The 20,660-nt window shown below is 48.5% G+C and overlaps 1 protein-coding gene across 6 annotated transcripts in view; it reads right to left on the bottom strand.

The window, feature by feature from the left end:
* The window catches only part of STX2 (syntaxin 2), a 38,334-nt gene extending 18,836 nt beyond the window's left edge, over nt 1–19,498 (bottom strand). For 3 of the 6 annotated variants that reach the window (XM_068562626.1, XM_068562625.1, XM_068562627.1), the window contains exons 1-3: nt 19,283–19,386; nt 8,991–9,065; nt 6,140–6,239 (exon numbers count right to left, since the gene is read on the bottom strand). In XM_068562626.1, the coding sequence (XP_068418727.1) occupies nt 6,140–6,239; nt 8,991–9,065; nt 19,283–19,312 (205 nt within the window). In that variant the 5' untranslated portion in view covers nt 19,313–19,386. Of the gene's footprint in view, nt 1–6,139; nt 6,240–8,990; nt 9,066–9,162; nt 9,402–19,282 lie in introns of all 6 variants that reach the window. The other 3 variants (XM_068562629.1, XM_068562624.1, XM_068562628.1) reach the window with 3 other exon arrangements.
* Nucleotides 19,499–20,660: the final 1,162 nt, after the last annotated feature.

Genomic DNA, 20,660 nt, shown 5'->3' with positions numbered 1-20,660 from the left:
TTAAAAAAAAAAAAAAAAAGACTTTGAAAATTTATCTTCAAAATCTTCAAGGCGGTGAAAGAAAACAACTTGCTAACTGGACTCCTATACTCACTAAAAAAATATCCTTGAAGAATGAAATCAAGCAAGGATAATTTCAGACAATAGCATACCCCTACTAAAAGAAAGAACAGTAGTTTCTAAAAGGAAAAAAAAATTATCTCAGATGAAAGTTTTAAGATACAGAAAAATGAGTAGCACTGGTATAGTATATATGTGGGTAGATCCAAATCTATATTAACTGTATAAAATAACAGAAAATATATGGACTTCCCTGGTGGCGCACTGGTTAAGAGTCCGCCTGCCAATGCAGGGGACACGGGTTCAAGCCCTGGTCTGGGAAGATCCCACATGCCGCGGAGCAACTAAGCCCATGCGCCACAACTACTGAGCCTGAGCTCTAGAGCCCGTGAGCCACAACTACTGAGCCCAAGTGCCACAACTACTGAAGCCCGCGCACCTAGAGCCTGTGCTCCGCAACAAGAGAAGCCACTGCAATGTAAAGCCCGCGCACCACAACGAAGAGTAGCCCCCACTCGCCGCATCTAGAGAAAGTCCGCGCGCAGCAACGAAGACCCAACGCAGCCAAAATTTTAAAAATTAATTAACTAATTTAAAAATATATATATATAAAATATAAATATACATTATTTTTATCTAGTACATATATGATGATAACAGCAATAAGAAAGGGCAGGGTTAAAGGTTCCTAAGGTCCTCCTATTACTTGTAAGAAGTAAAAATACAGATTTATATTAGATTTCAACAAGTCAAGAATGCATACCGAGATCTACAGGACAACTACTAAAACAGTAGTAAATACAATATAGAAGCAAGCTAATGGGGGAGAGTAAAATTCTTAAAAACGAATCCAGAAGACAGCAGGAAAAGAGAGAAAAGGTAACATAGCACAGGCAAGAAAAATAAAAAGCAAATACGATAATGAATGTTAGCCCCAATATATCAATAATTTCAGGAAACAGACTACAAGAGCTAATTACAGACCAAAAAATGATCAAAGGGGACAGAAAGACAAAACCCAACTATATTTCATTTACAAGAGAGATGAGAGAAACATCTAACATACAAGGATATAGAAAGATGAAAAGAAAAATGATGGGGAAATATATAGCACACCCACACTAGTCAGGGAGTCCGGTCGAGCTCTGTCGGCGTCAGGCGAGGGCACAGGACGGCACACGGCATCGCCAGAGGCGAGAGGGGCCCTTCCTGCGGGAAAAGGTTCAACTCACCACCGAGACAGGACGACTCTAAAGGCGTCTGTGGGACCTACCTGGTGGTGCAGTGGTTAAGACTCTGCACTCCCAATGCAGGGGGCCCAGGTTCGAGCCCTGGTCAGGGAACTAGATCCCACATGCCGCAATTAAAAGATCCCACACACAGCAACGGAGATCCCGCTGCCGCAACTAAGACCCGGCGCAGGCAAATCAATCAATAAATAAACAAATAAATAAAAATAAAGGCATTTGTGTCTAGGCTTTATCTGCCTAGGTGTCTGGATTGGACCCTGGAAAGAGGGGAAAACAGCTATAAAGGATATCAACGTGATGTTTTTGACTGAGAATATGGACTGTGGATTAGACAGCGTTTTTATCAACATCAAATGTTCTGAATTAGATAATTACAAGAGAATCTCCTCCTTAGGAGATAAACACTGGCGTACTTAGGGGTGGATGGTCACAAGGCCTGCAGCTCAGTCTAAAATGAGTCAGCAAAAATAACATGTGTGTGTATGTATGCGTGTGTATATATACATGTGCAACGTGTGTGTGTACACGCACACATATGCATACACATACACACACATACACAAAGAGAAAGAAATCAAACGTGGCGAAATGTTAACAATTGGTGAATCTCGGTGAAGGGAACGTGAGTTTTCACTGTACCGTAACTGCAACTTTCCCATAAATTAGAAAACTTTCAAACTAAAAATGTGAAAAGAACATTTAATGGGACGAGTCCCTTGACGTAGCACGATGTTCCCAGGAATGCTGGCCCGAGAGGTGAGCTGACAAGTACTCAAGGACACACAGGTAGGCGAGGATGCCCGGGGCGGAGTGGTCTGTAACCGTGAAACCCGGACGCTGGGTGAGCCTGCCGCCCCGCCCGGTGCTTGTCGGGCACCGGTTCAGGACAGCAGCCGGGATGGCAGAGCCGGCTCAGTCTCAGGGCGCTCGAGACTCTGTACTAACTGCCCACCCTCTCCAACCCCCAACACCCTCAGCTCTCAGACACACCCGCGGGGAGCACCGGCCTCGCAAGGCATGAACAGGCCTCCACCTGTCCAGTGTTCAGCCTGGTCCCTGCTGCTCTGCACAGCGGCAAGTCTAAGTTAAGAACCATATATGACACTACAGCAGTGCGAGGTCCCTGCAATACCCATCGCACACTGGGAGCAAGCTACCTGTAAACAGTAAAAGGCACGCTGCCATCCGGCCCCAGGCCATTCTGCTCCCACAGAAACAGCCGACAGACGACCACCAGGCAGCCGTTAAGAAAAGGGTCCTGGAACGCTCTGTTCATTAGCAAAAGAGGCACGCTGTAAGACAACAGGCACCGGGCGCTCCAAACTCTACACTTTTTTAAAGATTTTTTTTTTCTTTCGATGTGGACCATTTTTAAAGTCTTTACTGAATTTGTTACAAAATTTTGCTTCTTTTTACGTGTTTTGGTTTTTCAGCTGCGAGGCATGTGGGATCCTAGCTCCCTGACCAGGGATCGCACCCGTACCCACGACATTGGAAGGCAAAGTTCTAACCACTGTACGCCAGCAAAGTCCCGTACACTTCTTTAAAGTGTATGTTTTATACATATTTTTTGCTACAAAAGTATTTACCGAAACGTTAACGGTATTGATCACCACGGGACAGGTTATGAGCGTTGTTTTTTTTTTTCTTCCTTTCTGCTTTCTTCCAAAATACCCACGATAAAGCACGTAATTAACTCTGATAACGTAAAACAGGTTAACTTTAAAAGATGAAGAGGATGGGGGCGGGGCGGGGGAGCCGGTCAGCAGGGTTGGACGCTAAGGAGGGAGGACAAGGACCAGGGCTGAGGCTGCCGGCAGGACCTGCAGCGCAGCCGGGTGAGGGGAGGCCCGCGAGACCCCTCTCGGGAAGGAACAGCCGCCGCGGGGCGAGGCAGGGCTGCGGGCAGGCGCGCTTGGACGGATAGACGCGCTTGGACGGGCAGACGGGCGGCCTTCCAGTCCAGGAGCCCGGGCGGAAGTACAGCGAGAGGCGGCTCAAGGCCACATACCACAGTTGCCCTTAAAAAGGAGACACACACCTCTCACGCGGAAACAGGAGGAAGGATGGGATGGAAACAAGGTGATGAGGGGGAAACACACTGACGACAGTAGCAGTCGGCATTTACACGGAACGTTGCGCAATCTGTCCCAGGTAAACAGTGAATTCACGGTGGAACTGGGGTTTGAACCCACCGCTCACCTGCGAAGAGGCTTTCTACACTAAGTGGTGACCACACAGTTCTCTAGCGAGTCTGAAACGTGTACTCCAGCAGAAAAGCACAAAATGCACAGAAGGAGAGGATGTAGAGACGGGAGGCAACCGGATGTAACCGTCGTAGCTCAGACAGAGACGAGAGAGGCCAGCCCAGGAGAGTGACGATGCAGATGGAAAAGAAGGGCAGATAAAACGTTAGCAACAGGTTGTGACTCCTTAGGACGCCATACCTAAAACAGGGGATGAAAAGAGGGGCTCTGACTCCTGATTCAAAGGAACTACAAGACATGTTACTGATGAGTAAAATCCCCTCCATTCTCTGATGGTGATGCCAGCCGTGACACTATCACCAGCAAGATCCAGAAAGTTGAATAACACACATTTCAGGCTCCCACCAGGTGGGTCCATGTTTTGGAGGGCCTGAAACTTACACATTTTCAGTGGCCCTCTTAAAAAAAGAAAGTACAGAAATGTAAAGTCAATAAAGAAAAATGAGAGTAAAGGGGCCCTCTGTTAGCTTCTCAGGCAAATCCGTCTCTGGGATCTTGTCACTGAGGTTAATGGAACAACCTGGCCGGCCAGCCAGCCCTGCATCTGGAGCAGAAGCCAACGGGCCAGGGCCTGGCCGCGGGGTGGCGCCACCCGGTGGCCACTGTGCTCTGGAACCCCTTCTGCGGGCCCACCCAGGAACCCAGGCAGGGAGGGCACCAAGGAGCTGGAGCTCCACCTTGCCCCTCCGCACCCGCCAGGACAAAGGGCTGGGGGGACAGCAGCCCACTGCCCCCTGCCCCACCCTGGGCACTTCCTAGGGCCCAGCATCGTGGGGCAGGAGTAACCACGTTGCTCTTCACAGAGACCAACTCAGGGAGCAGCGAGACATCGCTTCTTACGTTCTGGTTCACACTCTGCTATGAAACACAGACGGGAAGCAACAGTCTTATTCAGAGCCCGAAGGGACTACTGCGAAGCGTTAAGAGCCCTAACTTCACTCCAACATTGTTGTAGCCGCTGTTACTTGGCAGCAAAAGTTTTTTGGAGGTAAACTTCTCCAAAGAAAAAAATACAGTAATATGTATTCAAATTCAACTTCCCCAAGAATTAAGCAAGATGTTAACAGGTGTTACACAAAACGTTCTGTGAGCAAATACATTTGTGAAACACTCCACTAAGCAAAGGTTTCTTCATTGCAGGACTTCTCAGAGCCTTTATTACTCTGTAACCTTCCAAGTGGGGATGTGGTGTGAAGAGGACTCCGAATGCATTTGGCCACAGAAGTCTTGTTTCATATACTAGCTATTGAGATGCATGCTCCAGGAACACCCTTTGGGAAATATCCTTCTAAGTCGTAAGACAGGGCATCTACAGACGCCCAGAGCATTATTTTATAAGACATGCAAAATATTCAAAATGAGTTTTTTCAATTTAATACCAAGTTATTTTTTCAATGTAAGGCCACACCAAATAACCTAACAAAGTTGCTTTCAACTTTCCTCCGAGATTGAGAATAAGCATGTTCCCATCACCACTTCTAGTCAATGCTGTATGGAAAGTCAGTGAAATAAGTCAACTGAAAATAAGAAGCGTAAGAACTGAGGGACAACTGTGATTATTCACAGGTGTCATGACTGGGTACAGAAAAAACCTAACAGAATCCACAAACAAGTTAGTAAAATTAATTAAGTAATTAGGCAAGATAACGGGATACAAGGTCAACATACAAAACCCACTGTATTTCCATATATGGAAACAAGTGGAAAACAAAATTTACAGCAGATACTGTTCGCATTAAAATCAAAAGCCTCACCTACCATGAAAGGTGTGTGAGACCTCTACAGAGAACCCTACAGAACATCACTGAGAGCAATTACAGAAGATGTAAGTAAAGGGACAGACCATTTTCATGGATTAAAAGACTCAGTATTGTGAAGATATCAATTATCCCCCCAAATGATGTATGGATTCCAATCTGCAGTCTCTAGCTTATCCAGATCCATCCTACCTTTCAAGTTTTCAAAATCTGTCACTGCAGATCAAGGAAACACCTCCTTATAACTAACAACGCCCTGATGTTCAGTTAAGGTTAAATCACTTGCTCACATGCTGCCCTCAACAGACACTACGAACAGCACACTCCATACAAAAGCCTTTGCTGAAGACTTCAAATTGCTTTAGTCTGTTCTTCATCTTTAAACCTGCTCTAACAAGTATCGTTTTCCAAATCAACCGCTTATTAACTTTCATGTAAACACAAAATTCTATCACTCTTGTTTAACTGTGGACATAATACGGATCTAAGGCCCAGCCACTGACGTGACCCCAAAGTTCTGCAAGGCCACATCCATGCATTCTCGTGGATATCACACATCAGTGGTCCTCACCGCGGCTGAACACCAGATCCCGCAGAAGCTGTAGAAAGCCACACCGATGCCTTGGCTCATCCAGACCAGAGGCATGAGAATCCCGAGGGGTGGCCCACCAGCCTCCGGCACTTTTTACAAGCTCCCAGCTCAAGCTCACGTGTTTCCAGGCTAAGGCCTGTGCTACGGACAGCAAGAGGGACAGGCACACAGAGAGACGGACCGACACACTTCTTTTTAAAACCAACAACTTACTTCCTTCTGGGTTTGGTGCAGAAAGAATGATGCTGTGGTTTTTCTTTACTTCTTCAACATACTGAGCTATTTTAGCTATACTGTTTCTGATCTCCTCAACCTAGGAGAGAGAGAGAAAGTCATCACCACTGCGGCAAATTCACATTTGCTACCACTTTCCATTACCTAAAAAGAGAAGGATAAAAGAGGAAAATAAGTGAATAATTACCACATAAAGAAACAACCACCTTTTCCCATTCGTTTAATTTGAAAAATAAAGGGAAATGTGTCATATTAAAATATCTACATTTATGGCTAAGGCAATATCAGCCACCAGGAAAACCTTGTTGGTTGTAAGAAGTTTTACAATCGAGACCCAGTATTACCACAGATGATGGCAGCTAGAAGCATCTACTACCAACGCCAGGTCTCCGTGCAGTCAAGAAGGGAGCTCACCCTGTAGAAGAGGCCGACCATCATATTCTCATGTGGGGAGGTACTGACAGCTGATAAGACCAAGCCTTCCTAGTCATTATTTTTTGCCTCTGATAGTCTAAATTATTCACTATTTGTTTCAAAATGTAACGTATCCATTAGCAAGATCTGTCCAGATGGATTCATAACAAGTGTGGCAGGCTGAATACTGTCCCCCAAAATGTCCAGGTCCTAGTCCCTGGGACCTTGGATGGTTACCTTATATGGCAAAGGAAACTGCAGATGTGACTGAAACAAAGGGTCTTGAGATGGGGAGATACAATCCCGGATCCCCCAGTGGGCCCTCAGTATGATCCCAAGTGTACTTGTAAGAGGGAAGCGGATAGAGATGGGGCGACAGAAGGCGGCCACGTGACACTAGTGAAGCACAACGGTCTGCTGCCGGCCTGGCAGGCGGAGGTGCGCCAGCGGTGCAGCTCCAGAGGTGGGGAAGGCAGGGCAGCGGGCTCTGCCCGGAGCCTCTGGGGCGTGAGGTCCTGCTGGCAGTGTGGCTTCATCCCGGTGGGACCAGCCTGGACTTCCGGCTTCCATAGATGAAGACAGTAAATCTGTGCTGTTTTAAGCCACTCAGTTTGTGCGGCCCTAGGAAACTAAGCACAACTTCTCTATTTAAAAGATGAGGAAAACCCTAAAGCCCATCAACAGGGGACTTGTTAGGTTACATTACGGAACTCTAAAAAAAGATATGAAAACATCTCCAGGATATATTACCAAGTTAAAAACACACCGAGAAAAATAATACCCACAAGGTGCAGAACAACACGTACACATGTTAGCAACGATGCAAGAAAGAGGTCAAAATAAGCAGAGATTAACTTGCAGATGTTAACATTTACATGAAGAAACACTGGGATGTCTAAATAAGAAACCAAGAAAAGGGTCAAAGCTAAGTTACTACAGCTTAATGACTCTGAGTGATTTATATAATTCTTCTATAAAATACAACAACAACATTTAATGCTGGGAGATTCTTAAAATAAGAAATATGTTTTTCCGGAGAACTGGTATGGAAGAATTAAGCATCTAGGTAAAGGGGGTAAAATCAGAGAAGTAATGATTTTACAAAGTGGGTAGGTAAGCTAAAGACAGTAAAAAGAGTCTCATTTCCAAAGTGAAATCCGGAAATCCACCATCTTAACTCTTTTGTACCTTAAAGTAAGTTCTTGTAGCTAACGATTTAATTTGTTTTTTCCATTAGATAAGATTAAGAACTAACATAAATGCTTGAAACCCAATGAATAGGTTCTTACACTAGGTATTCAATAAATTCTGACTGGATCTGGAAAACTGATAACTTCTAAGATAACTTCTAAAGTTATCTTAGATAACTTCTAAGATATTTTTTATTAACATATTACATATTTTCAAATCCACATATTGATAGACCGGTTTAGACTGTCAACAGATTTGAGTTAACTGAAACTTGTAGACTAGATTCAGCATAATCAAAACAAGTCCTGCAAATGAAGTTTTCATCATTAAAAAATTACACTGAACCCATTTCTTTTCTTCATATGTAACAAAGTCAAAATGTTTGTTCTCTGACTCAATTTCAAAAATTTTAAATTATGCAAAATTTGATCAGCTATGACTTAGGGTTAACAATTTAAACATGATGCCAGCCTAGAAACAGCCCTGGGGGGCTAAGAGGGAGAGGGAAAGGCCTTGCAGGGAAGCCTGAGGGAACGGACAGGTGTGAGGTCAGATCCAAGGGCGCGGCCCACACGCAGACAGCCCAGAGAAAGGCCAACAGCAACGGCAGAGCAGAGCTGCCACAATCGTATCTTTGATTACGGATAAGACCTCTCAGGAGAGAAGTCCATATGACCTAGAGACCGGTATTCTGAAAGGTGGAAAACTTCTCAGGAGAGGAATTTAAAATTCAATCAAAGATTTTAGGAAATACACAACATGAGCTCTTTGATATGTGGGACTCACGGCCATTCTGCAGGAGGAAAGCAAGGGAAGCCTCGCTGTGTGTACCGTGCACACCTGACCACCAGCTGAGGGGCAGCACCGCCCCCAGGCCTTCCCCTCCCCGGGACCAAACCGCCCCGAGTCTGGAGAACACCGCTGGCCATGCATGCAGCAGCAACTTCCCGGGCCTTCCTCGCCAGGCCAGCACCTCAGCCTGCGGGCATCAGTCTCCGCATGTGCCCTCCACACCCACGATCACCATTCTCACCCCCCTGAGCAAGTCCATCACCAGGAAGAATGTTTTCCTAGCACTAAAAAGTCTAGAGAACTTTTGCAATTCAAACACCAACTTCTTAAAATATTAGTTTGGGTATTATTTCAAATATGACAAGTGCACAGTTACATTAGTTTAACTATGTTTAAAGAAAAGTCCGTCTGGGTTTCATTAAACGGCTCTTACCTGATGGAAGAAATCATCCATAAAATGGTCCTTTTCAACAACAACAGTCGTGTCTCCATCATCATTTTTCCTACACTAAAATGGAAAAATATAATATGTAAAATCCTGGTTTTAAAAATTTTCACGTAGACACAAATAGTGAACTGAAAGACAAGAGCAGTTCGGTACCTACAAGATCCCAACTCACTAAGAGCACCAAAGCGTAACGACTCCGAAGCGCGCCACAGTCGCACCAGGCCACGGTCAAGGCGGGCAGACGGCCTGCAGGCCCCGAGAAGCAGCCACGTCCTGGGGAAACGATGACTAGATCTCTCAGAACTGAGCGACGTAGAATCACCCATGCTGAGTACGTCCATTTAACACAGGCCAGGTTTCTCCTCAACAAGGGAAACTGCTTACACAGCACACTCTCTATAAAGATTAAAAATACTGATACCACCAGTTCACTTTTCAAGACTACGTAATAATTTTCAAGCAACTTGCACATATGTTAGCTGGCGCTTATCATTTTTCCCTACGTGAGTAACTCCCAGTCACGGCCACACTCATAATCAAGGAACACTTTACTAAGGAAAAGACTCAGTAGCGAAGACCTGAGTAAGTAACACGGAGGAAGAAAGCAACTGACCGCTGGGAAGACCCAGGATAACACCGTACTTTACAAATCATCCATAAGAGGGGCCTTTTCAGCAACAACAGTTGGGTCTCCATCATCATTTTTCCTACACTAAAATGGAAAAATATAAAACGTAAAATTCTGGTTTTAAATTTTTTCACGTAGACACAAACAGGTACCATCAGTTTAAAATAACGCTGAGGAATAAAGAATGAGGAGATGTTATTCTAGACCAGTGGGTCTCCAACCTGAGGGGCATCAGCTCTGCCTAGAGGGCTGGGTCTCTGACTCAGCGGGGCCGGGGCGAGGCAGCCCACGCACTCGTGACTGTCCTAGACCGTCCTAGAACGTCTGGAACATCGTCACATTCTAATGAGTTCCAGGTGATGCTGCCGGGCCGGGCTCCCCACCCCTCGAGGGAGGCAGAAGAACCTAACGGTGGAAAGTCTCTCCTGGGAAGAAAGCGACCTCCGTCTACAGCCACGGGGGACAGAAGACAAGGTCAGAACCCGGGACCTGGTACCCGAATCACACAGCGTTTGTCAAGGACGTGTGACACAGCATCCACCAGCGAGAGCTGGGGACTCGGGAGGAAAAAGGAAAGACACCTGCCAGAATACAGAGGAGGGAACTGTTAGGGACTGTCTCCCCAGGACACGCAGGGTGGGTCAGCTCAGCTCAAACCCTGCGAGAGCCGAGGCGGCCACGGATTTCAGGGATTCTCTCAACCCTCGCGAAATCAGAGTCTTTAACCACGGAAAGTCTGAAGTGTGGCTCTACTGATCTAGAACCCAGGAATAATGTGGAAACAAAATTCCACTAAATTTAGCTAGGAAAACAGCTACAAAATTTAATAAATGTGTCAAGAAAGCACAAGGCAGCCTCCCTCTGCACCATCCAGGGCCCTCGCTAAGGCAAATCGATTTGGCCTAAAAATCAACAATAATCTCTCACCACCCCAGGGAAGGCTTCGGCACCTGACTTACCCCAGGGCCTCCTCGAGGAGACAATCCAGGAGGGCAAGGGAGAAGAGGCGAGTTCCTCTAAGGGAGGCGCGAGCTCCCGCACGCAAGGGGCTTTTACGAGAGGACCGTGAAGAACGTGTTATCACCAGGCGACACCAGAGCTGGGACAGCCGTGGGGCGGTCTCCGAGGGAAAAGCAGAGACCCACCTACGCAGGACTCCGGCAGAAGCTCCCTCAGCTGCGGGCCGGAGTCCCCCGGCGCCCCTCAGAGCTGAGGGACCCTGCTCTCACAGGCGCCAGCTGCGGGGAAAGATGCCTGCAGTCGGGCAGCGCTGCCACTGCGAACGTCTCATGTGAGCTCCGCTAACAGGACGAGCACTATGGGTTCAACCGTGCCCCCTAAACACAGATGTTGCAAACCCCCAGGACCTCAGCCTGGGACCCGTATTTGGAAAAAGGGTCAGTGAAGATGCCGTCAGTCAAGATGAGGTCACGCTGGAGCAGCGTGGGCCCTTAACCCAACGTGAGTCGTGTCCTTGTGAGAAGAGACAGAGACGCACAGGGGAGGCGGCCCGTGATGACAGCGATGCACCTACAAGCCGAGGACCCCCGAGGACCGCCGCCCGCACAGCAAGGTGAGAGAGGCAAGGCAGGCCTCTGGCGCAGGTTCGGGGAGGGTGCGGCCCCGCGACCCCCTGGCTTCTGGCCTCCAGAGCCGGGAGGGCACGTCTCCCTGGGTCAGGCCCCAGTCTGCGGGCCCGCAGCACGAGAGCCCAAGGACGCGCACGCACCAGTAAGGGCTGAAGCGCGCTCACGCCACCCTTTCTCCAATCAAGCGTGCTAACCGAGACACTCCTCTTAACTCTGCAGCCTGTGAACAGCACTGTCCGGAGGAAAGAACCCTGTACCTACCGGGAGTCGCAGATCGGGGTTCTAACCTGCGACGAGGCGGGGACGACACCCATCCCGTCCCCGCCCCCAGAGGCGGGGCTGTGGGTTTCGGAAGGGCGCTGTTTTCCCAGGGCGTGCATACCCCAACATGCTCTTAAAATCGTTTCTGGTCCACGATCTTAACTCCAAGCAAAAAAGCACTTAAAGGCAGATCGGCAATTGGCTAACAAGCGACAGAAAGTCATGTGCAGATGCGCCCGCCTACTCCGCAGTGCTCTTCTCCGGGCTCCCAGGGCACCTGAAGTGAAAGACGGCTGCTACTGGGTACCGCGCGCCAGGGCACGGGGCGGCAGGAGGGCTCGGGGTGCGCGCCGTCTCACCGGTCCTCCAGCGCTGCCCGAGGCCTGCGAGCATCCCCGCTTCGCACACAGCACCCCCCGGACGGCTGAGCACCCAGCCTCTTTGGGCACCAGGTGGGCTCGACCTCACAGAACCCACACTGCGCTCACACCCCAACGGCAAGAGCTGCCCTCGCCTCCGGCTCACAGTCACCGGGCGACGAAACTTACCTCCCACACCCGCTCCCGTCCCTTCACGACCCACCCCCTGCCAGGAGGGGCCGATGCTCGAGGGGAGGGCCGCCCTGGACGCTCAGAGCCGAGGCCGCCCTGCCCCTCTGACTCCAGCCCACGCCCATGCTCTTAACCCCGCCCCCGACCCGCCCCCCGCCCTCCTCCCGGAAGAAAGGGCTTCACGAGGGTCCTCCAGGCGAAGCCGGCCTCCCAGCTGTCCTCCGAGCTCCGGGGCGGGGCGGCCTCGCCCGGGCCTTGGACTCCACGCGCTCCTCGAGTGGCCCCGCACGTCACCGCCCTCCCCGCGCCCCACCCGGTCGCTTCTCGGCTGGGGCGCTCGTAGGGCTCAAGGGACTGAACTGTAAGTAGCCAACTCCCTGCAGGTTCAACCAAAGAAGCTCGGGGGAGGCGGGAGGGGAGAGAGTGAACGTGAACTTGGCCTAGCAGGGCTGGGATTCTCCGGGGCCGGGGGCGCACATCTCACCCCCCGACAGCCACTGGCGGTTCTCAGAGGCCTCGGCGTTCGGCCTGTTTCGCTTTCTGCCGTGGAAAATGACAAACACGTACAAAAGTGGAAGGAATGACATACTGGGCCCTCGATGGGTCCATCGCAGGGGTTCAACGACGGTCAATCCACACCTGTCTTGCTTCACCTGCACGCCCCCAGCCCCACCCCTGACCCCCGCGGCACTAGGCCACCTCGAGGCGAAGCCCACACGAAGATGCCTGTTGTGTGTGTGACACGGTCGCGAGCCTAAGCCCGCCACTTCACCTGCTCCGGGAGAGACACTTATTCATTTCCAGGCTCAGGAGAGAAGGTTTCCAACATGACACTCTCCCTACGGGAAGTCAGTCATTTTACTATCACATCACACAGGGACCACACTCCGTGCAGGAGGCGGTGAACAAACAGTTACCAAAGAAATTCAATTCTTCCTTGCCGCTGAAGCCCACGTGTCATGCGTGACCTTTATTCAGTCATTCGCTTCCTGGTAAATCATTCGTTTCTGTACCTTCAGACCAAGAGGGAGCCAATGACTTGGAATCTGTTTCCTCTAATGCCTTTTCCTCCTTCTCATTTTTAAACCTTTACTTATATTTCTTGGTTCTATCTGGAATTCTCAGAATTACCTGACATTAGGAAATAGACCCAGTAATACTGTCTTAGCTTTTCCATTCATGAAAAAAGAAACAAAGAAATGACTACCAAAACAATGCTATTTAGGGACTCCCCTGGCGGTCCAGTGGTTCCGGGCTTCCGTGCTTCCACTGCAGGGGGCCCGGGTTCGATTCCTGGTCAAGGAACTAAAATCCCACATGCCGCACAACGTGGCCAAAAAAAAAGAAGAAAAAAGAAAAAAACAATGCTGTTTAAGCTGCTGCACAATCGCCCCGTCTTCAGTGAAGCCCACGTTCAACCTTTCTAGCTGAGAAGGTGTGATCCCTGTACAATAAATAGCTGCTGTTTACAACAGTGTACTTACTGTATATAACAAAACGACTTGTGGCAAAGCATTTACTACAAGCAGTGGGAGTACTCTCCAACTTGATTTCCAAAGTGTCAAAGTGCAAGAGAAACATCCAAATATCAACATTCCGTTTCTGTTAAATTTTAAAACAATTCTCCTTAAAAGCAGCATTATATTAAAATACAATTCTCTCTGTAAAAACTGTTCTGAGGAAGAGACATCAAGTAGCTTCCATGTTGAAAGACTATTTAACAGAGATGAATCATTTGTCACTGGAATGCCATTTAGAAAACTCAGAAGCTGAATTATCACAAATTAGTAGAATCCAAAGTTGGATAAAACACTGGATCTCTTTCTCCAGGTTGTTCTCCAAATACACGTACACTAGGGCCTTCCACGCAAATGATAATTGTGAGGAAATAATTATCCTGAAATATGTACAATGGTTGTAGTAGCTTTACTGCTACAATACATTAATTTCAAAATTACATTACTTCAGTAAAAAACGAATACTTGTAATTAAAAACAGGTAAAAGCTGACTGTCGGCCAGTTGGTAATTATGCTGTCGAATGTCAGTAACATTTCTTTCCCATATATTTATGTCATCAGTCGTAGTTTCATGCCCTAGGTAGAATATTACACTGTTTCATATTTTATATTTTTACTTCATATTTGTCTCCATTATTAATATTATGTAAATACTGCGGGCACTTACACGTTACATAAATAACACTGTATTGCACAGATGCTTCTGCTTTTCTCCTCTCGAAGGCATGTTTAAAGATTTCTCCTCATCTCTCATTTTCTGCTCACCACTGACGATCACACTCATCACCTTCCTGTCCTCCACACCAACCTGCGCCCACAGCAGAGCCCTGCGGCTGGCCGTGCCTTCTGCCCCGCGCCCACCTCCCAGACCTGTGCCCGGCTGGCTCCTCCTCATTCAGATCTCAGCTCAGAGACCTCCCCCGATCAGAGACCCCTGATGGCCCAGCCCAAAACAGCCACGCCCACACCCGCTCCCCCTGTTTCATTTCCTCCCCAGCAGTTACCGCGAGAGGCATTTTATTGCTCATTGACTTGGCTGTTTCTTGTCCCCTCCCTCATGACACGTTTCAGGGGAGCAAGGACTTCGAGGGTCTTGTCATAACTCACGCCTGACACAGTGCCTGGCACGTAGCAGCCACTCAGCAGAGGTCAGCTGAAGGAATGAATGAAGAGCAGAGAGACGAGACCGAGATGGCGGTGGAGCGGAGAGAAAGCACACACAGAAGGACAGAGAACCCGGGAAACAAAGACACAGACACACACAGTGAGAAGCAGCTCGGCAGACGAAAGGTCAAGGACAGAGGCGATCTTGGTCGCTCGCTGGCCCTGGTTCCATCCCCTCGTGAGGTCTCACGGCACAGCCCGCCCTGAGTCTGAGGCCGCATTCTACCCTTTAATCGATCTCCCTTTTCTGTTTTAGCTAAGGGGTTTCTGTCCCTTGCAACCCAAAGAGCCTTGAAGACGACAGAGTCCACTGTCATCTGCATCTTCCTAACCCTGGGCATTTTCAAAAGCAAACACACGACTCAGTACACACCTAGCAGGTGCTCTGTGCAGAATCCTGAGGCTTCAGAGCAAACCTGACAGCACACATCTGTCCTGGAAACGGTGCAGAGTCTGGGGGAGGGCACAGGAAGAAAACAGGACCTCGTGTGTGTTCAGATGCGCAGAGACAGGAAGATCTCTGGGGACACAAGAGGGAAGGAGGGCGGGAAGACTTCCTGGTGGTGATGCCTGAACTGAGGCCAAAAGAAGGGGTGGGGCCGGCAGAGAAAGGGGGAGAGAGACGCACACGTGGAGCAGCCTGTGCAAGGGCCGGAGCGGAAGGGCGCGTGGGAACAGCAGAGACTGGACCAAGGCGATCTGCGGGAGCGAGGGTGCTGGTTATCGCTTAGGTTCTCTACTCCTTACATTCACAATGAACAGACTTGAAGTTAAAAACAAGAAGTAACTAACCTGTGGAAATGTACAGGCTTTGCTCTTTTATTTTGTACACAAACGGATATTTATTATAGTTCCTGGAGAAACTATATAGATTCCAACTGTGGGAACTGTCTGTATGATGATACAGGATTTAGTAAATTATGAAATTCTAAACCATAAACATATTCAAAGTTATAGATATAGTCATATATTAAATTATACATGTACTATGAAATTCTCAGTATTTTAAGTTTCAGTGAAGTACTTAGAAAAAAACGTTTTTATTTTATAAATTGGAACCTGAAACTTTACTACGTAACAATCTGCACTCTGTGTGCCATCTGAGATGCCAAAAAAGAACCTTAAAAATATCTGGGCAGTTTTTCCTGCCGCTTAAAAAATTATACTTGTGGGACTTCCCTGGTGGTGCAGTGGTTAAGAATCTGCCTGCCAATGCAGGGGACATGGGTTCAATCCCTGGTCCGGGAAGATCCCACATGCCGCGGAGCAACTAAGCCTGTGTGCCACAACTACTGAGCCCATGTGCCACGACTACTGAAGCCCACGCACCTAGAGCCCGTGCTCCGCAACAAGAGAAGCCACCGCAATGAGAAGCCCACGCACCACAACGAAGAGTAGCCCCCGCGCGCCACAACTAGAGAAAGCCCGCGCGAACCCAACGCAGCCAAATAAATAAATAAATAAATAAATAATACTTGCAATTCATCACCATGAACCCAGGTATTAAAAACAGTAATTTTCTCAATAAACAACAAGGTCCTACTGTACAGCACAGGGAACTATATTCAACATCCTGTGATAAACCATAATGGAAAAGAATATGAAAAAGAATATGTATATGTATAACTGAGTCACTTTGCTGTACAGCAGAAATTAAACACAACATTGTAAATCAACTATACTTCAATAAAATGTTTTTAAAAAGGTAATTTTCTCATACATCTACTAATGAATACCACATAGCTACTGTGTTTATGTTTATTACCCTGCAAATTCCCACAGTTGAAATTTGCAATTTTTCTATTTTTAACTATAATAAATATAGTCATTTGCATTTGCAAACTTTTCTTAAAGGTAATCAACATATATTTGGGGCCATTATCTTACAGGACAGCAATTCCGTCCTGATTGACTTATTTCCTAAACAGTATTTCCTTCTGCTTCTCCACTCTTCCTTCCCCGGGCTGTGCACACCCACCGCACACACCCAGTTCATTTCTGTGTCCCCTGCACCTAGCACATTACCTCGTAGAGAACTGGCACTCAAGTGCCTGTTGAATGGGTAGTCCTTTTATTTTTCTGTAAACCAGAAACATCTTTCTGGATTTAGAGTTTAGGAAATCTTGGACAACTCACTTAAACTTTCTGCACCCAGATGAACTGGCTGCTCAAAAAGAGAATCACTGCTTAGAAGCAGCTAACTCTATATTTGACAAACTGTACTGGACGAACTAACTTTTAAGTCCTTTCTGAGTAGTTATCAGTGGGAATCTTTTTCTCAGGAGGAATCCTTAGCAGCTAATAAAGGAATCTTTAGAAGGCATCACAAATATTTGTCAGTGTGGACATCACAGGCATTTTAAGTACCAAAATTAAATATTAAACTTTACCTAGGAAAAAACACCAGCCATTTAGAAACATGGTTGTGAAAGGACAGTCAACTTCTCCAAGAACTACCTGGAAAGGACACATTTCCTGAAAAAAAAATTAACTTTTATATCTGATAATTTTCAGACAAGTTTTTAAATCTTAAAAGTTATTAAACTTTAAGTATGTCAAATTCAATTTTAACTTAATACTTTATGCCAGGGAGAAGGTTCCTTTTTATAACTTCCTGAAAACATTTTTAAAAACTAATAAATATTAAGAGCACTTGTAATTACAGACCATTTTCTCTCTCCCATCTTCTCCCAGAGTGGCACACGCAACAGATAATTTTATGTTTCACAGCTTCTTCCATGAGAGTAGACAAGAAAGATGTTATTATCCCCACTTTTTAAACAGGAAAAGTGAAGTTCTGAGAGGCTTAAAAATTCTGCCCAAGATTCAACAACTCCAGACGTAGAAACTTCTGCTAACTTGCTCTACAGCTGCTTAGTCTTCATCTACAGCAAGATGATAATTGGACCAGAAAAGGTCACTTCTTGCTCTAAAATTCTAGATCAAAAGATGTTCTTATCAACACTGTTGCCATAAGAGCTGAAATACGCATACACTGAAGAGTGATAAATAACTGTCTTCTTTATTTTTTGCTAATCAAGCCAAGAAAAGCTGCTCACATATTCCACTGACAGATCTTTTCTACTATTCCCCAACATTCATAAATTTGGCTATTCTCTCGTGATACATTCGTCATTTCTTCATTTAACAAATATTTGAGTTTCTAATTCTAACAAGGAAAGATACTCCCTTGAGTGAGATAACAGAACAGTAATTTGCTGTTTCACACGGTGCTGACCTGCAAAGTGCAGAGGTCAAAGTACCTGGCCGTTAACAAAAAGGGAAGGAAAGAAAAATCACTATGAAGAAACTTTCTGGGGATGACTGTAAAAGCATAATTTCCACAATCTTAAGAATGAATAATTCACTGCCTTTCTGAACTAAGACTCCTCATCTGGCTGACAGAACACAGATAATAATCCGACTATTCTCTCTCCTTCCTAAGCCTGGGGCACAGCTAGATCCATTCTAGAAGCAAAGAAGAGAAGTTAATTCATGACATTCAATGGATGCCTTAGGGCAGTGGGCCTAGCGCAGGTCTGAGGCTGCCAGGGATTCTGTGCGCTGGGAAACAAAATGCAAACGTTCAGCACAATTAGTACTTGTATTGAATATTTTTAAAGAAAAAGAATGAATTCTGTTGGCCTAAAATTTTTCAACGCTCCCACACTCTATGAACATCCACTACAGCTTCAGCGTCTCCATCTCATTCACAGCATTGTCTGTGGAACGCATCAAACCCGAGTCCAACGCCTAAGGGGACAAAACACTGCCCTCTTACTAAAATAGTCGGTAATTTGCTGTCGCTACTCACTGAGCACCTACACGCTCCACTAGCTGGGCTTACCGGCAGTAAGCAAGCACAAAGCAAACCATTTACAGGGGAAACAAAAGGCGCCGCTCCGTACCTGCCTCGCCGCTCCCTCCCAGCATCCAGCCCTGCAAGGCCCCCCCCCCCGGAGGCGCGTCAGGTGCGTTCACTCCCACCGCGCGGGGTCCCGTCTTAGACCCCACGGACGAGACAGGGCGCGAGGGGACAAGTCCTGCTCCCCAGGAGCTGACACCCACTAGGGTGGGACGGACCATAATTCAGCAAGTAATTTCTGGTCGTGCTGAGTGCTGTGCAAGGATTCAAACCAGGCGACAGGATGGAGTGACTCCAGGGAAGGAATCAAGCTGGAGAAGCGGCAGAGCCCAGCTCAGAAAAAGGGTTCGAGGTCCAGTCCGACCGCTGGCCTGAGATGCCCTTTCAAAAGCTGTTTCCCCGCCGCGCGGAAGCGAGGGCAGAACAGTGCCCGCCTCTGGGCCGTCGGGGCGTCCGGGAGACTGGGGGACGGCGACCCACGAGGGGCGCTGCGGGCTGGGGGAGCCCTGCGCCCCCGCCCCGACCCCACCCGCTAGGCCGCCCCGACAGGCCGGCGCCCCCCGACCTGGCCTCCCCTTCCCGCCCGCCCCCGTGCCCCCGCCCGGCCCGCGAGCCCCTCCCGCCAGGCCCCGGCCCACGCCCGCGCCCCCAGCGCTCCCGGCCCGAACCGCTATCCGCCCGCTCGCCCGCCCGCCGCTCACCGCCGTCAGGTCCGGCAGCCGGTCCCGCATCCCCGCGGGCCGGGCACCGCGCGCCGCCGCTCAGGCCTGCCCGGCGCCGCCTCCGGCCGGCCGCAGGCTCTCGGTGGCCCAGCCGCCGCCTCAGCCAGCCGGTCGCCGTCCTCTCCGCCGGCGCTGCCACGGCAACCGCGCCGGCGCGCTCTGCGTACGCCCGGCCCGCGCCGCGCCCAGGCCCACGCAGACGGCGGGAGCCTTCCTGCGGGAATGCAGCGGCCCGAGGGGCGGGGCCCGCCGGGGAGGGGCGGAGCCTTGGCGGGCTGGGCGGGGACTATCGGGGAGGGAAGGGGCCGGCCAGAGAGGGGAAAGAGGCGGGGCCTCTTAGGCCGGGACAGGGACAGGACCTGGTGGGGGAAGGGGCGGAACCTGACTGAAATTGGAGGGGCGGGGCCTGTTGAGGAAAAGGCGGGGCAGGCCACGGAGGGGCGGGGCCCGGCCGAGCTGCGTTCTGGCGGCCTCTTAGCCCGGTCAGTTAGAGTCACCTTTTACCCTTCTTGATTGCTTTCCTTTTTGTGCTTTCGCATTCATTTTATTTATTTTAAAAATTCGTGGTAAATTTGGTGACAAACTTAGCAAGCCTATGGAGATAAGCTGGGTGCAGCTTTGCATATGCATATTCTGAACATAGGCCTTCTCTTTAAGGCTTCATACCAGCCTTTTGTGTGAATAAAGGACAAGAGATAAAGTAAGTCCTATAATGCTTAACGAACATAACAAAGAATATAACTTAAAATGGCATGGGATGGTGATATGCAGGGACTCAGGCCTTGGGATGCAGTTCTAGTGGAGAAAGAGGATACAGAAGCGGATAAATAAATAAGCAAAAAAAATAGGGGCATGCACTTGGAGGAGAGCTGAAAGAGGGGTGGCTACATCAGAAAGGTGGGCATGAGAGGCGCCAGAGTGTAGGCCAACAAAGTTAGAGGGAACAGTCCCCAAGACCACTCTCACTTCTGACACCAACTACAAGTTCCGGGGGTTCCCCCACCACGCTCAAATTCAATAATTCACTGGAGGGACTCAGAATTCACTAAACACTGCAGCGCTGACAGGGTTTATCACAGGGGAAGGATACAGATTAACATCAGCGAAGGGCAGAGGTGCATGGGGGGAGACACGGTCGCACCAGATAGGAGGCTTCTGTTGTCTTCTCCTTGGGCAGTCAGGGCACATTACTTTCAAGCATTGATGTGTGTCAATATACACGAAGTCGCCCACCAGGAAATCTCACCCAAGCCACCAAATTCTGAGTTTTTATTGGGGCCCCATTGCATAGGCATGACTGATTGATTAATTGCCCTCCTGGTTGATCTAGGTCTCCAGGTTGACCGGTACCCATGGA

Source organism: Eschrichtius robustus, chromosome 14 (genome assembly GCF_028021215.1).
Source record: "Eschrichtius robustus isolate mEscRob2 chromosome 14, mEscRob2.pri, whole genome shotgun sequence".
Lineage (NCBI taxonomy): Eukaryota > Metazoa > Chordata > Mammalia > Artiodactyla > Eschrichtiidae > Eschrichtius > Eschrichtius robustus.
Note: the sequence above shows the minus strand (reverse complement) of the source record. Positions and strands in the feature narration are given on the sequence as shown.